Genomic DNA, 16,766 nt, shown 5'->3' on the forward strand with positions numbered 1-16,766 from the left:
GTAGGTGTTGCCGCCAATAAGATCGGCTGCAGCTCCTGTTGGCGCCATAAGAATGAGTTCATGATTGCGGCGAAGCAAGTCTATCCCTGCGACGACTGCCTTGATAATCTGACTTTTACCGACACCCCCTTCCCCCCCTACGTAAAGGAGTGTTTGTTGCCGCTGAGACGACTCGTATGGATGACAGGCCCAGCTAAGCGCTTCGGAAAGAATTTTTTGAACAACCATGGCTTGCTTTCTGTTCAAAGGAATGATCTCGCTGACCAGACCGGACAGTGAAGCACCTGTAGGTGCGTCTCTGACGCGCGACCGACGTTCCTCCACGTCTGGAAAAGGTACAGGCTCCACTAGAAGTGGCATCAAGATGCCATCAGTGGTATCGGCATTAGAGTCATCCAGATCTGGAGCGGAGCCGACATTGATGTCTTGGCTTGCTTGGGTACTGATGTCTCCAAGACACGTCTCCCAACTTTGGAGGAGCCTTGGAGGTACAAATTTTAGGGCAGCGGCTTCGAATAGCGTACTGTTCGCAATGTCAAGTGGTCGAAGTTGGTCGAAGTGACGGGAAAGGCATCGAAGGGACAGTGCAGCCAGCGCGGTAATTCGCTGTTGGGCATCACGTAGCTCCCGGTCCCAGAGTCGGCTAATAGAAGAGAAGGCAGTGAGAAGTGTCTCCGTAGTGAAAGTCTTATTAATATTGGACTCGGGGCAGGAGCTCTCATCATCTGATTCGGGGTACGGATCCTCATCGCGTAGGTCCTCATCTACGGGTACCGTATGATCTGAGGATTGCTTTCGAAGTAGCGCGTCTACTTGACAATCCTATTTCGACTTTCGTAACATTTCAATGTTGCTTGCGAATGTTCGAATATAGGCCGGTAGGCTCGGCTCTATGGCAGTCCAGACGCGATAATATCTGTCTATGCTGTTTTCCGGGGTCGATGTAAACTGCCTCAAAAGCGAGGGCAAGTTTTCCCAAGGGATAAAGAGGCCAAGCAGAACTTCGGCCATGTCATTTAGAATCGCGTCTGTTGGAGGGTGGCCGCCCGGCAAGGAGTCTTCGGCCGCTTGAAATTCGGAGAGTTGGCCTTGGAGGGTTACTGTTGCTGTTTGAGATGGAGACTGAGCCACGCGTTGCATATGGGTAAGACAGCGGGGGTGATGTTGGTCAAATTCTATGTCTTGTGTAGTCGCATCTCGTACGTGTCTTGTTCGAACAAACATGCAGTTCTCAAATAGTGAGAGAGAGGATAGAAGTTGTCCACGCCATTTATAGTTGTCGAATAGACTGGCGGGAGCAGCGGTTTTAGCATTGTAAACGCATGGCTCTTCCGCAGGAAGATCGGGTGGAGCAGGGGGTTGCGAACGGGTCAGTGGAAGGTAAGTCCGAACATATCGCCGTAGCCACCACAGATTGATGCGAGTGAAATTGTAGTTGATAGTGTAATAGGAAGGAAGTTGGAGCAAGGTACTCGCTACTTGGACACCACTAACTTCACGGTCTTGCGATAAGCTGTTAAAGCAACGTAGGGAGAAGTTGACCATATTCCTCTGGCGGAGGCGCAAGTCAGCTGCGCTAGGAGACTCTGTGGAGTGGGCGTGGTCTATCGCCTGTTTAAGCAAGGCAGCTTTGGTCACCATCTGCAGTGGTGAAACGTCATCTTTGGTGGCGTAATTCGTAATGTAGTATACCAAAGCCAGAGACTTGGATACGGTGGGGATCCAGGAAATGTCGTGATTTGATCGGATGCAGCTGGCAATGGCTGGATTCCAGGGGTTTACCCAGGCATGATTGCGAGCAAGCTGTATGACCCCATTTGCATCAATCTTGGAAGCCTCAACAATGTCGCGTGGCATGCCAAAGCGACAAGGTGTTTTACCATAGTCCCGGCGGCCATATTTAAAGCAGGTTGCTGTATGACTCTTTGAGTGAAGTGCTTAATGCGCGCAACACGATTGCTGTCTTTAGACAGCGTCTGAAAGAACTCCATGTCTGATTCGGGCCGGTGGCTGTGGGGGGAATGCTGGAAATCGTCGTTTCAGGGTTGTCATGTTCAGAATCATGTATGCTATGCATAATAGTTGTCTCCAGGTATCGAATCATGCGGGTTGCGAAGTCGGTTTCAGCGCGGAGTCGGTCACGAAGATGTGCAAAGCTAAGATTACCTCGAACCCAATTCAACGTATGAAGATGTAGCATCCCACGGCCATTACTCTCAACGACTCCAAAATAGTTTGAAATATCGCCAAGTAGGCCAAGCTCACTGGACTTTCCCCGTAGAAGGCCATCAAGGATTGCTTTGCACGTCGAGTGAAAGAAGCGCGCAACGGCAACTGGATCCGACATCGCTATTTCTTGGTGAACGGCAGGAGTCGCCGTGGGGAAGGAGTCACTCGAATACTGAGCACCAGCAAATACTAGAACCAGCGGATTCTGCAGGTCGGACGGGTTTATAGTCATCCAAAAGGCAGGCATGCCTTCCCGAATGAGTAAGCCCCGGATCTCGGCACGCATCTGGAGTTTCTGGAAAAAGGAGCCCGGTATTTGGCCACCGATGGTGGTAATGTTCTTCAGAAGACGCCGAATGGCCGGCTCCTCTGTTGGTTGACCAGCTGCAAGTTGTTTCGCAGCGTTCTGCAATTGGAGGGTAGTGAGAGAGTCAATATCTCGTGTCACCGAGTTCCATTGAGAACGCTTGATAAGAAGAGTATTGGCGAGAGATGAATTGCGCAGCTGGATCACATCATATATCAGATACATGAACGTTTTATGGCGTGCAAATCTATGGACATTAGCTTCGATCCGGCGTGGATACACAGGGAGCCGTGCCTTCGGCTACGGTGGCGCAATGCCCAGTCTGCAAAGGCAGCAGGTGAGACAGAAATGGGACGCTCATCTAGGTGGCCTCCTACACCCATTGGAAAGAGTGTAGGGAAGGCAGCAAGAAAGTAACGCGAATCCTGCCAGTGATTCAGCAGGGTCGCTTGACCTCGTATCGTGTATTTGATAACGGGCGTGGTTTGGGGTGCTCTTCGTTCTCTAGCGCCTTGTTCGTCATAAGACGTACCGGCAATTTGGGTATCATCTTGTGATGTGGAATTCACCAGATGATAGACGCTGCTGAGTATACGCATGTCAGGGTTTTGGCGCTCGCCGTTGATGTCTGTAGTGACAGACCCTGTCAGCAGAGGGGCGCCTCCAGCAGGGTCGGAGCCGTCATCTTCTGCCGCCTGCCAGTCATTTTCGTAGTTGTGATTTTCTAGGTCGACAGTGTAGCCCGCTCGTTCATGATGGTCCGCATCATTTACACAGATAATGTGGTGCTGTAGCTCTGGGGGAATGAAGTCGTCGGCCCAGCTGTCTACGGCTGAATGATCGATAAGCACATCTCGATAGAGCGGATTGTGATCGACAAGATATTGTAGAGCTGCGAGTACCTTATGCTTTCGGACAAGTAGGAACGGCCGTAGGTCGGAATCCACAGGTGGCCGTTTCCCTAACCAGATTACTTTAATCAAGTCAGTGAACCGTAGCTAAGGACATGGTAATATCCGAAGGAGTGGATTTGGATCCTGGGGTATAACAATAAAGTGTCCTCGTAAAGCACGGTAGTTGACAGGAGAAGATCTCCCACCGGGTCGCAGTTTCAGCACCACTCCAAGCGGATGGCATTTGGCAATAAGACACTCCTCGGGTAGAGTCAGATCACTAAGGATAGCACGGTAACACTGGCAGAGGGTCACGTTGATTTTGTTGAGAGAGGAGAATTTGGGAATTGATCGACGAAAAAGAGCCGAATAACAGGAGGAACATGTATTCCAAAGACCATCTCTCCATCCACAGGTGTCGAGATAGCCTTGGAGAGGTTGTAGAAGGGGGTCATTATTAGAAATCCGGCGTACATCACCGAGAGCAACAAGCCTGCCACATGAGCAACAACTTGTTTCCTGACTGACTGCAGCCATGTTGTTCTCATAACGGCCAATAGACGAACGTATGCGGGACGGAGAAATTTCCGGGGTGAAGATATCGGAGGCTTGCATTCGTAAGTCAAATTCCATCTGCAAGAAGCCGAGGCCCTGGCGGATCAGGGAATTGGTGCTCTCGCTACCAGCAGATTTCCGCCTACGTGTTGTGGAGGACTGCAGAGTAGGAGCGGCGGTCCGTTTAGGAGAACTTAACAACTGAAGCGAATTGTGTAGCGGGTCAAAAGAACTAATGTTGAGGGGAGAAGGTGGTTGCGCACGTCTTGGTCTTGCAGTCCTGCAATTAGAGCAGCGAATTATCCCAGTCTGCGCTGGAAAAGGGTTGCGGCAGTCGTAGCAGAGACGTGAATTTGGAGAAACGGGCAAATGGGACGTCGCTCGTGGCTGGAGAGTAGGGGGTTGGAACGTGTGGATGAAGGGGTCGAAAGAAGCCGTATTGAAGGCAGGAATTGTCTGCACAGGTTGAGCTCTTCTGGCCCTGCAGTTAAAGCAACGAGTTACGCCACGGCGCGCAACGAATGGGTTGGTGCAATCGCGGCAAGGGCGAATATTTTGGGCAGCATGTATATGGTCGTCGGCAGACCTGGATAAAAAAGGCGGGCACAGAACATCAGGAGCGTCTATGCGGATGGGAATCTGACAATTTGGACAGGGCCGCGTCTCAACCGGCGGTGGCACAGGTGGTAAGCGGCAAGCCGGGCATAAAGGAGGGAGAATATCGGTAGATATGCGAGTATGGCGCCCACAACGTGAGCAGGAGCGATGAGAGAGCATTTTTGGGGAAGGGACAAAGGTGTAAATAAGAAATTTTGAGAGAACGGAATCGGAAAATATTAATATATATTCTGACGGGAGGACATGGGAAACCATACATAGTATCGTGGTAGCGGAATCTGAGGTGTCATAACAGCTATACGAGAGAACGGATCGAGCCTATCAGCGAAGGCAAGCGTGTGAGTAAGCTACAGAGCGTGGTAATATAAAGACTGCATTAGACGCGATTAGGGAGCAATCACAGCATGCGCACTTGCATCTACAGCCCTATAACCCTAACCCAAAGTAAAGCCTTTCCCCAGAGAAGACACAGTCAAAAAAGACTTAACCAAAACAGGAAATTCAGGAGCGAATGAGAAGGGTGCGTGGAACGAAGCTCTCTACCGCAAAACGCCATAGTCTTTTGCGTACGCTCTCGCAGGCTCGTTTACTTTTTCCCTTTCTCTCACTACGTTCGTTTCAGGGCAATACACAGTCGAACCAGACTTACCTAAATGTCCATGTATAGTAATGTAATAAAATACATTCTTACCTCTCATCCCCCACATCCCCCAACTTTCAGACTGACCCTCAACTAACAACCTTATGCACCATGCGACGCCACCTTACCCTGGCAGCATATGCTTATTCGCGATATGATTCGCAGAAAATGTTTTACTCCTGCCCAGATCGCTGATGCTGCTGAATGTAACGAACGTTCTGTTAGGAAGATTCGCGTTCACCTAGACTTATTTGGCAGCGAGAACCCGCCAGTTAATCGTGGAGGTCGACCACGCAGTATAACTCCCCCAATGCTTGAGGCACTCTGCCATCATCTCACGGAGAAACCCTGTCTATATCTGGACGAAATGGTAGTGTTTCTATCGGACGAATTTGGTATTTAAGTGTCACCTTTCGAGTATAAAGAGAACTCTTTCTGCAGCAGGATGGACGAAAATGAAAGCCCAACAAAAAGTGAAAGAGCGGAACCTTGACCTGCGAGATTTCTACTCCACAAATTAACCGAATTTAAATCATATCAACTCGTCTATGTTGATGAGTCGGAGTGTGACAAAAGGATAGGTTTTAGAAGGACCGGTTGGTCTCCACTGGGGGTAAAACCTGTTCAAGGACAACGCTATCAGATATTACCTGCCTATGCCCAAGACGGCATAGTCCTTTCTCGTGTCTTCGTAGGCTCGACAAATGCCACAGTATTTGAGGATTTCATTAGGCAGCTCCTGCAGCACTGCGGAAGATGGCCAGAGCCTAAGTCTGTGCTAATCATGGATAACGCGTCTTTTCATCACTCTGAGAAGATTAAGGGGATGTGCTCTGAGGCTGGGTTATACTACTGTACTTGCCGCCATATTCCCCGGACCTGAATCCTATCGAAGAGTTCTTTGCTGAACTGAAGAGCTACATCAAGCGAAATTGGGCACTATATGAAGCTGAGCCTAATCAGGGCTTCGATACTTTTCTGCAAACGTGCATCGACGCGGTTGGTGCTAGAAGGGACAGCGCGGAAGGTCACTTTCGCCATTCCGGCGTAACAATCGAATATTTTGGGGAAGAAGAATAAGTCGAGGAGAAAATATTCTGTTCTTAACTGTACTGCATATTGTGTACAGTCGGTTGGTGAGTGGTTGATTTTATCTACCCTAACTCCTCGCATCAAGAGCGGTATGCAGGCTACTACAATTATATATATTTACATGTGAATTCTACCACTTCGTGAAAACGGAGTTAGAGCCTCGTCAAGACCTGTCGTGGCCTAATTGCCGACTCGTGTAATAAGTATTGTCATGATGTTACGGAGTTTAGTTCATATTGACTTAGCTTTATGGAGGAATCTGGATATGATAGACGGATAGGTTTTAGAACAATACGGTTCCCCTGGGTGTAACCCCAGTATAAGTACCCAATTTCGTCCCAATCAGCGGTAACCAGTACATACTACACTAGGTACAGTATAGCTGGTCATCTTGGATTGCCTTATGTTCCCCTTTGCAGACGCGTCGCTTCGTAGTTCCTTAATGGTCTAGCTACAAAGGCAAAAAGAAGTCGACGGAACGTCATGCCCTCTGTGCGTCCATTTTCATCGAAGTAAAATCCACGAACTGGTTTGGGTGATCGTGGCAAAAAGCTGAAAATGAACATGGCGCTCCAGTCAAATACTGCGACGTAGGGGCAGTGTCTCGAATACTTTTGAGCTTGCTTGGAAAGCCAAAGAGCGTTGCGCCTAAGAAGCGACGAGCTTTCTGCGGCCATGGCCCTTGCCATCTTTGACTGAAAGCTCCACTCATCGACAGCAGCGCGCTTGAAATCATCTCTGTGTATAACATTGGTACTTTTGATCTCTAGGATAGCTAGCCTAGATAACAGAGTACCCCTAGCGTCGTATAGAGACCACTCAACGTCAAAGCGGCTCGTGCCGCTGGTAGATGTTTCTGTGCGACAAAATAGTCGAGTGCCAGGTGGACATATCTGCTGCAGCGCAATGTTGACCGGATGAATAAGCTGTAGTGTAGCAAGTCGCAAAACATCGGATTCAGTCTCCAGTATATGTGTTTGTTCCAAGACCGGCATTCTGGCGGATAGTGGACTGGCATGGCCAATCCGAGGAAAGCTCAGATCGAACAAATTCTGGTACGTGCTGACGGCTTCTTCAAAATAGACAGCCACTGGTTCTGTCTCGAGGGTTGACGAAGCAGAGCTTCGAATAGGACGGTACGGCTCATTGGAGGCAAACACCACGAGGGGTTGGCTCGGCAGTTTTTCATCGAAGGCTCTGCCGATTGCTTGCGACAACGGGTTCATGATGGCTGAAATTGTAGGTACTCAGGAAAGAGGTATGAACAGAATACATTTGACATATTCTCTCATACGATGAGCTCAGCCCGGGGGCGAAACTGATATTTCTGTCTCATTCTGGTGTCTCCTACTATGTCTCGAGTGCATTGATCGCTACCTATTAATAGTACATTTGACGGTTAGTTGTGGTTGGCGATTCGCCAGCGACTTATAAATATCCTTGGCCACATGCGACAAATTATTATCATATTGGCGGAGCAACTAACGGCGCTTATGTTGCGAATGAAGAGACAGCAAGTTGCGCTGTGGCGTCCGGAAAATCAATGTTCCGCGAATACATCGCAATGCATGTGAAGCCGCCCCATTCTTCCATTGTCCCTTTCAGGCCCCAAGCTCTGGTTTCGGAATGCAGTGGTCTTGCCTGTCGCAGAAAACAAAACTTTCGACTCGATTGACTTAACGGTCGCATCAACTATCAGTATGCTTATCCCTGAACAGCACACGCCTTTATTCGAGCCTCCGTCCACAGAGCTCCCTAAGCCGCCCGTCCCATATACGCCTGGATGGAGGTTCACCGCAAAATCTCACAATGTCTCGGCTCCAACGCTGGTATTGCAAGGCTGCTGCACAAACAGTGAGGGAGATCGAAGAGAGAGGAAGAAATTGTATCCAATCGACCGATGCTTAGCGCACCCCCCTTTACCTGGCAAAGAGGGAAATGATACTGTCAGCCTAGAGGTTATCGACCTCTTGAAAGGAGGCGATGGCCACAATTCTCAGGTTTTAATAGTCCGTCTATTAGACTTTGAGTCAACATCACAGATCCTTCCACAAAAAGGCTCCCGACTTGTTGCAAAAATATATGACCCGCTCTATTTCGACGATGACGAAGGGCACCTCAACCCATTCCTCTGCATGGACAAATACTATACTCATGAGGCCAATGCATACGTGGTTCTCGGAGAACTTGCAGGTCAATGGATTCCGAGATACTATGGATCTTACTCCTTGAGTTTATCTGTCAACTCAGTGCACACACGTACAGTTCGAATGATTCTGGTCGAGCATATCGAAGGTGTCACCATGGCAGCTACTGAGCCAAGAAACTTTTCCCGATCATCTCGTCAAAGCATTATGAGGTCAATTGTGGACCTCGAGAGCCGGATTTTCGAAAAGGACCTTTGGCTCACAGATCTCGACCCGCGCAATGTAATTATAAGTTCGCCAGGGAGCGACCGACCCAGTGTTGTGTTTATTGATTTCGCCCATGCTCTTTTCAATCGCAGGCGAGACGATCCTCCTGCGTTACGGTTAAATTATTTTCTAGGAGAGTACATTTCGCCAATCCTTCGCTGGAAGGAAATCGGAGGCAAAGTAGAGTCGTTTGCAGGTTGGATTGATTGGGATTGGGATCCCTGGCTCGAAGCCGAATTTGGACATACGGTTGCAAGCATCAAGCCGGGGATGCGAGAACGATGGCCTGACGACTAATTATCACTGACGGCAAATTTAAGGGGATAACTGGTGCACTTTGGGTTCTTAATTCTGGTGGAGATTCATAAAATAGATCATGTAAGTCAGATCGAGGACTGGCATCTAAAAAGGCCAAAACGAAAACAGAGTAATGGATCGATCCGGGAAACGACAGGGCTAGCTCTGGCATATTTACCTAGAACGTAGCGTATAGTTGGATGCAAAGGCAGGGGCACCCTCAGGCGATAGATGGTGCTTTGCGTCACGTGTAGTACAAAGTTATGCTTGAACTGCATAACTTCAATAACTCCAATTACGCCAATCATAATTGTACGATGAATCACGTGCTCTATGTTTAGTCATCTGACAGTAGGAACTAGTTAGTTAAGCAAACTGATCAGCCCCATCACGCGCTCCAGGCACTTCCCGCACGTCATCTTTTCTTCATCATTTGATTCAACATTTTCTGCACGGTATGCAGGACGCGGCTGCAGAGGTTGCTGAATTACGACGTCAACTAGCAGAAGAGAGACGGGCCAGGGAGGAGGAGAGGCGGGCAAGAGAAGAGGCCGAACGACGGCTGCAACCCAATACTTTGTTACAACTTCTCGATCGCTGCCACGAATCTCTGTCGCAGGCGATCCGAGTTGAGACAAATGCGACTTTGACGACTCAAGGGACCGTGACTGACCCTGTCAACCGGCTCTTTCCCAAACAGATGGTCCCTTGGGTTGACTTTCCTCGGCTTCAACAACAAATCTGGAAGAAACTCAAGCACGCCGTCGGCTTTACCTCGCGTCCCCTTTTCCCGTCCGACACCCAGCTAGACTATGTCGCAACAAATATCCGGGGCCGGTCAATCTACTCGGAAGCGACCTTACGGAATTTCGAGCGAGACACTGTCGATAACTTTGTCGAAAAGATTATCGAGGCAATACGAGGCGACGAAACGTTACAGGAGGAGTTCGGTATAGAGGGCCGAGTAGCTTTCTATGACCGCACAACCTCGACCTCGCTGGATGAAAGCCTGGAGCAGATGCATCTGACTGAGCGCGGGAGGGGTGGGAGGCGTGGGAGGAAAGACAGAGGTAAACAGCGGGCACAGAGTCAAAGGAATGCTCACTCAGGCAGGCGGCGCAATCGCCGCGCTGACCAGTTCTGCGTACATGTCGTGGCTGACGAGGCCCACAAACCCTTATATGCGGTGGAGTTCAAGGCGCCTCACAAGCTCACGGTCGCTGAATTGGTCGCCGGCTTGCACGAAATGGACCTGGCGCGCGACGTCATTGATCAGGAAGGCGACACCTTTGAGTTTCATGCCACCCGTCTTGTCGCCGCCGTTGGCACTCAGATATTCTCATACATGCACGACCTTGGTGTTCGAAATGGTTGCATCCGGACAGGAGAAGCTTTTGTCTTTCTCCATATCCCGGCCGACCCCACGATTCTTCAGTACTACTTGTGTGTTCCGAACCATGACGTGCAGACGGACGATGGCGACCGTCTTCATCGGTCTGCGGTGGGTCAGATGCTTGCGTTCACCCTCCAAGCGCTGGCCGCGGAGGCGCCGTCTCAAGAATGGCACGACACTGCACAGGAACAACTTTTGACTTGGAAAGTCGAATACCTGGACGTCTTGCGCCATATCCCCGAAACGATTCGCAAGGAGCCACCGCCCTCCAATTATCGGCCCTCCAGGTGGAAGCCAGATCCAAAGACGCACAACACACGTTCCCGCGCTCGCTGTCAAGCCGACCGATCTACCCCAGCAAACTCACCTGGCGAAGGTAGTAGCGACAGTGATGAGGACATACCTTCGCCATCTACCGCGGCGGCAGCGCGCAGGCAACCACGTCGCGGCAGAGGCAGTGGACCCCGATCAACGGGCAGAGGGGCACGAAACCAAAAGCGGAGAGTGAAAGAGACCGCCTCGCCGGACGAGGTGCAATTCACCCGACCGTACTGCTCCATGGCTTGTATCCGTGGCATAATCGACCAAGGCCCCTTGGACGAAGCGTGCCCCAACCGGCGGCAACACGGTGAGAAAGGGTACCATCTAATGGGCGCGCAGGAATTCACGCGCAGGCTGCACCGTCAACTCGTCCGGAATCGGAATAAAGGTTTCGAACCGCTACATATTCGTGGCCGCACTGGGTTCCTCCTGCGAGCTACTTTACTGTCTCACGGGTACACCGTGGTCATCAAAGCTACAACCGACGAGAAGCAGCTTGCGCTTCAGACAGAAGTTAGCAATTATCGCCACCTCCAAAGCTTGCAAGGCTATCAGATTCCGGTGTGTTTAGGCTACTTTAAGCCGAAGGTCCCGTACTGGTATCACGGCAGATTGATGGCCCATATGGCGATCCTGAACTGGTCTGGAACCCGGCTTCAGAAGATCATTAACGACGAGAATGAAAAATTCTTCAGCAGCGAGCGCGACAAATGTCTAACCGTCCTCCGGTCACATGGAGTTATCCACAAAGACAAAGAGTGGCGTAATATGCTCTGGGACGAGATAACGAAGCGATTGATTGTCATTGACTTGGAGGACATGGCTTGGTTCAAGAGGCCTCGGCCTCTCCAGCCCATCTCCGGCAATTTAAGGAGTCGCCATACCGCAGGAGCACGGAACAATAAACAACGGCGACGGCCCGGTCGGGTTGCCATTGACACATCATCATGATCCACTTATAGGCGTCAATCCATCACGCTTCTTTCTCTTCCAGGAGAGGTCTGTTTCTTGATATGTTTACCATTGCCGACAGGCCCTCCAAGCGGGGCAATAGAAGGCCCAACGAGTCCGGCAGGCCGGAGTGTTGATTCGTAGAGGGTATTCTGCTGAGAAGATTTGTGTACAGCTACGCCCATGGCTCTCTCTGCAACAGCCACAGAAAATCGGTTGGTCGGTTAGTCGACTTTATACGCTCACACCTCGCGCTTAACGAGATACAGGCGACTATCACCTTTGTCCTGTCATTTTCTGGCGTGTACATGGACAACTTCGAAACAACGAAATTGGGGCCTCGTCGAGCTTCCAATGGTCTTTACGCCTTGGATCTTTTCATGCGGTCCGCTTGTCGGATGGCAGCAATACCTGATCAGCTTTCCAAGCCTAGCACAGCTCCTAGCATTCCAATTTGATCGGGTCGTTTGAGCCTTCCCCCTTTCAGTTAGTGTTCTTTTGCCGACTAATTAGCTCCGTGGAACCGGTGTAATATTTTGGGCCTGATCCATAGTGCTCTAAAGGAGGGAGAGCTCCCTCCTCCTTTAGATTCCCACCCCAGCCCCACAATGTCCTAGAATTGGCCACACGCGCCCACGCGACGCGCTCACCAGTCTAAATCAAAGCGCCGCGATTTACTTTTGTCGACGATTCCTTTCGCTAACTCCCTGATGATGGGAGGACGGTTGCTATACGGTCACACGCCCTGATCTTCGAGAGTCGAAGCTATCTAATCTGCAGCTTCCTGACGTAGCTACCGTATATGACGATCATCCCCAGCTATCATACAATACTCTGCATGTGTCCACGGCAAAGAACGATCAGAAGCGGTACAATCTTCAATCCCACCGGGACCCAGCAGATGCTTCAGAATACATCTGAAAAACTGAGGATTTTACATACAAGATGAATATCAGATTGATCTTGTATCCGGAATAAATTCCGTATAAGAAGCTCTATTGTTTACTTGGTCGAGCCTCGATTCACAACACCAACGTCCACCGTCACGAAAATAGAGGGCATCGCCCTTACTCTGACACTGGGCCAGGCTGCCAATCTAAACTCTCAATTACCATCGATTTATGGCAACAGGAAGGTAATCTGCGACAGGGGCGTCTCTACTAACTGGCCAAACTGGCAGGTGTGGTGCACCCGATCGGCAGAGGAACCGTCCCCTGGACTTTTCCATCTCTATCCGGCCCGGAGCCTCCAATGGGAAAGTTAACTATAGCACGATGGGTTGCCATGTCTCCCGAGTAATATCGTGCTGCGTGAACCCTAACGACCCACCGTAAGATGCACAATAGCTCCATGACAGTGAGTGGAAGCGCGTCATGGTGGCTTTGATTAATTAATCCCCTATCTTCATTTTCAGATGTCGTGAGGAAGATTGATTGTCTTGTTCACATCTGGAATCTTGAGGTTTTATATACAAGATGAATATCAGATCGATTGGAGATCAATCTGATTGTATCCGGAATAAATTCCGTATACGAAGCCTCGGTTCACAACAGTACAGCATATGCATTCACACACAAGCACCTGCACTACCTAACCATACGGGGTTGTCTACGGTACCTGAGCAGGGCGATTGCACCTTCACGAGGTGTGAAACTAAGCAAGTCGTACCAGTCTATAGAATTCCTGAATGAATGCTGCCGACAGAAAATATCGTGTCATGAATTGTTGCGGAGCTTGTCGTAGGCCTGTGGAGTCACGACACGCTTCTCATTGGCTTGGTCTAAGCTGAGGCTGAAGCGGGGTTGGAACAACAGAATAACTGCGACTACCCAGTGCCCATTGTCGAGATCGTTCTTGTATACATTTACCTCAACTGCCATTATACTATATCTTCTTATACCATACATTAGAGTTCTACAAAGTTTTTTTCGGTGTATCTCTCACACCCGACTCCTGGGACGCTGCAGCGCTGCGAGGCCTGCAGGAATGCGCATAGGCGTGCACCACAGTAACTTAGAGGACAACATAAAGGGAATAATATCTTAACGCTAATCATTGAAACTGTGTCCAGTCATGCCTCCACTCGAAGCTTTGAAATCTCGCGATCTGTATACCGTTGGATGGATTGCTGCTCTTCCGCTGGAGCGTGCGGCGGCAACGGCAATACTCGACGACAGACACGAAAAACCACTTGATTTCGTGCAGCCTCGTAACGACCCAAATTCGTACACATGGGGCAGGATTGGCGAACATAACGTGGTCATCGCATCGCCCGCAGCAGGGAAATACGGTACCATATCCGCTGCGGAAACGGCGTTGCCCATGGTCTCGTCATTCTCCCAGATCAGAATTGGCCTCCTCGTAGGGATTGGAGCTGGCATTGCCAATCCAGACGGCGGGCGTGATATCAGGCTTGGAGATGTTGCCGTCAGTCAGCCTACTGGGAGCGACGGCGGAGTTATCCAGTACGATCTATTCAAAGCAACTTCTGGGAATCAACGAGAAAATAGAGCCTTCTTAAACAGTCCTCCGGAGATTCTTCTTCGTGCGCTGGGGAACCTTCAGGCGCAGCATATACTTGAACCGCCCAGACTCATCGAATATCTCGAAGAAATGATAACCTGCTATCCCAGATTGGCCAAGCAGGGCTATGTGCACCAAGGCCATGAAAACGACAGACTGTTTAAAACAACTGACCCTACCGAGGAGATACAGCGTGAGAAGCGTGACTCCACGGAACCTACAATTCACTATGGAGTCATAGCCTCTGGCAATACGCTTTTTAAAGACGCAGTCCACCGCGACAGAATCGTAGCGGATGTCGGAAAAGAGTGTATTTGCTTTGAGATGGAAGCAGCGGGTCTGATGAATGCTTTCCCATGCATTGTTATTAGAGGAATCTGCGATTATGCTGATTCACATAAAAACGACCGATGGCAATGCTACGCCGCTGCCACGGCCGCTGCGTATGCTAAGGAGCTTCTGACGTACGTGCCGACGGCGGAGATTCAAGAGGCCAAGAGGGCAGTGGAGTGCATAGAAGTGCTTCGATCGGGTTAGTATCCATTCCGTCTATTAGCTACTCCAGCAAATCGGCTCGGCCGAATAGTTTTCGAATATGACCGACGGCCTGACTGCGAGCAGTGCAGCAACAGCTTGAAAGCGTGCAGCAGACGACAGTTGCAGCAAAAGCTACGGCTGATTCCATCCGATCCGGCCTTCTCACGGACAAGATCCGCCGCTGGCTTCACCCTCCAGATCCGTCCACGAATGCCAACCAGGCGAGAGAACTTCGGCATGAGGGGACGGGCGTGTGGCTCCTAGAGAGCCCTACTTTCCAGTCGTGGCATGCGGGATCGCATCGACAATTATGGCTTCACGGGCTTGCTGGTTGTGGAAAAACAGTTCTCAGTACGACTGTGCTCGATTATCTCGCCAAGGCAGATAATGGTCTTGTTCTGAGCTTCTTTTTTGACTTCAGCGATACCACTAAGCAGACTTTGGATGGCATGCTACGGTCGCTTACATTCCAACTGTATCAAAGCGGAGTGGGCTCTGCAATTCACCTTGACGAATCGTTTCGAGCGCACCGGGATGGCAACGACCAACCTGCGACCACCCTGCTCTCAGCTATTACTTTCAAGATGCTCAACATCCAGAGGAGGGTGACCATCGTCCTGGACGCACTTGACGAATCGAATCCAAGGCTTGATATTCTTAAGTGGATAGAAAACGTGGCAGAGTTGACACATGTCTGGCTACTTTATACCAGTCGACCTGAATCCGACCTATTGCGCCGCATTCCCCCGTTGATAGGGAATTCGAACTGCCTAGCACTGGATAAGAAGTCTATCAATTCTGATATTCGCTCCTGGGTTACAGCACAGCTTTCTCAACGAAATGATTTTACGGAGAAGCCCCTGGCACAGGATCTCCTCCAGGAGATCCAGAGGAAAGTGGGCGACGGGGCAGATGGAATGTGAGATACTGTTAATAGGTATATACAGGTAGTTTGCTAATACCTTTCGTAGGTTCAGATGGGCATTTTGTCAATTGAACAGTCTAGCTGAATGTCCCCATCAGATAGCTATGGCGGAGGCTCTCGCATCTTTACCGCCAGACCTAAAGGAAACATACCGGCGCATGCTTGGAAGCATACCAGTGAAGCGGAAAAATGACGCAATCCGCCTTCTACAATTCCTAGTGCACTCCATGCGCCCTCTCACTTTGGCGGAAGCAAAAGAAGTAATAGCGACGCAGGTCGAAAACGAACCGAAGGGTTTTGATACCAGGCGACGATTGTTCCGTGATACTGATATTTTGGATTATTGTCCCGGCTTAGTCACAGTGGTTCACGACACAAAGGAACTACATCTAGCTCACTTCTCTGTCAAAGAGTACCTGCTTGGAGAAACTCATTTTGAGATCACGACTGCTAGCATTTCCATCACAAAAACATGCTTAGCTTATATGACAGACATCGATGATCCCTACCAAGATATCTCTATCGTACAGAAATTTCCGATGGCAGAATATGCAGCAGTACACTGGCCATACCATTCTGTGCTAGCTCAGGCATCCGATGATATAGTTCAGATAACAGCCAGGTTCTTAGAAGAGGAAGCAACATTCCAGCAATGGTGTCAGTCCCATTTGGTTCCGGTTAATTGGGATTGCCCTGGCCCTCCACGAGGCCCTAGGATCCACTACGCTTGCATTACAGGGCTTTTGAAGACAGCAATTGTTCTTATTGACCGGGGAGTGGATGTTAATGCCCAGGGTGGCAAATACGGCAGCGCTCTCCAGGCAGCATCAGTAGATGGCGATCAAGAGATTGTCCAATTGCTCTTGGATAAGGGAGCCAACGTCAATGCCCAGGGCGGCAAATACGGCAACGCTCTCCAAGCTGCGTTAGTAGGGGACCATAAAAAGATCGTGCAACTCTTGCTGTATAATGGAGCCAACGTCAATTCCCAGGGCGGCAAATACGGCAACGCTCTCCAGGCTGCGTCAGTAGGGGGGCATCGAGAGATCGTCCAACTGTTGTTGGATAATG

General features: G+C 50.0%; 5 protein-coding genes across 5 annotated transcripts in view; 3 read left to right on the forward strand and 2 right to left on the reverse strand.

The window, feature by feature from the left end:
* Positions 1-3,519: 3,519 nt before the first annotated feature.
* On the reverse strand, positions 3,520-4,376 carry BDV59DRAFT_189427 (uncharacterized protein). The gene has a single exon (XM_073691607.1). It carries the CDS (start codon positions 4,060-4,062, stop codon positions 3,535-3,537), a length of 528 nt encoding a protein of 175 aa, XP_073542810.1. The 5' UTR covers positions 4,063-4,376; the 3' UTR covers positions 3,520-3,534.
* A 2,117-nt stretch (positions 4,377-6,493) lies between these two features.
* On the reverse strand, positions 6,494-7,699 carry BDV59DRAFT_189429 (uncharacterized protein). Its single transcript, XM_073691608.1, has one exon. It carries the CDS (start codon positions 7,558-7,560, stop codon positions 6,736-6,738), a length of 825 nt encoding a protein of 274 aa, XP_073542811.1. The 5' UTR covers positions 7,561-7,699; the 3' UTR covers positions 6,494-6,735.
* Positions 7,700-7,887: 188 nt separating this feature from the next.
* Positions 7,888-9,257, forward strand: BDV59DRAFT_189430 (uncharacterized protein). Its single transcript, XM_073691609.1, has one exon. It carries the CDS (start codon positions 8,035-8,037, stop codon positions 9,043-9,045), a length of 1,011 nt encoding a protein of 336 aa, XP_073542812.1. The 5' UTR covers positions 7,888-8,034; the 3' UTR covers positions 9,046-9,257.
* A 197-nt stretch (positions 9,258-9,454) lies between these two features.
* On the forward strand, positions 9,455-12,191 carry BDV59DRAFT_189431 (uncharacterized protein). The gene has a single exon (XM_073691610.1). It carries the CDS (start codon positions 9,503-9,505, stop codon positions 11,708-11,710), a length of 2,208 nt encoding a protein of 735 aa, XP_073542813.1. The 5' UTR covers positions 9,455-9,502; the 3' UTR covers positions 11,711-12,191.
* A 1,365-nt stretch (positions 12,192-13,556) lies between these two features.
* BDV59DRAFT_150054 (Pfs, NACHT and ankyrin domain protein) overlaps positions 13,557-16,766 on the forward strand; it is a 5,208-nt gene continuing 1,998 nt past the window's right edge. Inside the window, exons 1-3 of the mRNA XM_073687350.1 lie at positions 13,557-14,765; positions 14,855-15,689; positions 15,742-16,763. Of these exons, the coding sequence (XP_073542814.1) occupies positions 13,784-14,765; positions 14,855-15,689; positions 15,742-16,763 (2,839 nt within the window). The 5' untranslated portion in view covers positions 13,557-13,783. The remainder of the gene's footprint in view (positions 14,766-14,854; positions 15,690-15,741; positions 16,764-16,766) is intronic.

Source organism: Aspergillus ambiguus (assembly GCF_047715705.1).
Source record: "Aspergillus ambiguus strain CBS 117.58 unplaced genomic scaffold BDV59scaffold_66, whole genome shotgun sequence".
Lineage (NCBI taxonomy): Eukaryota > Fungi > Ascomycota > Eurotiomycetes > Eurotiales > Aspergillaceae > Aspergillus > Aspergillus ambiguus.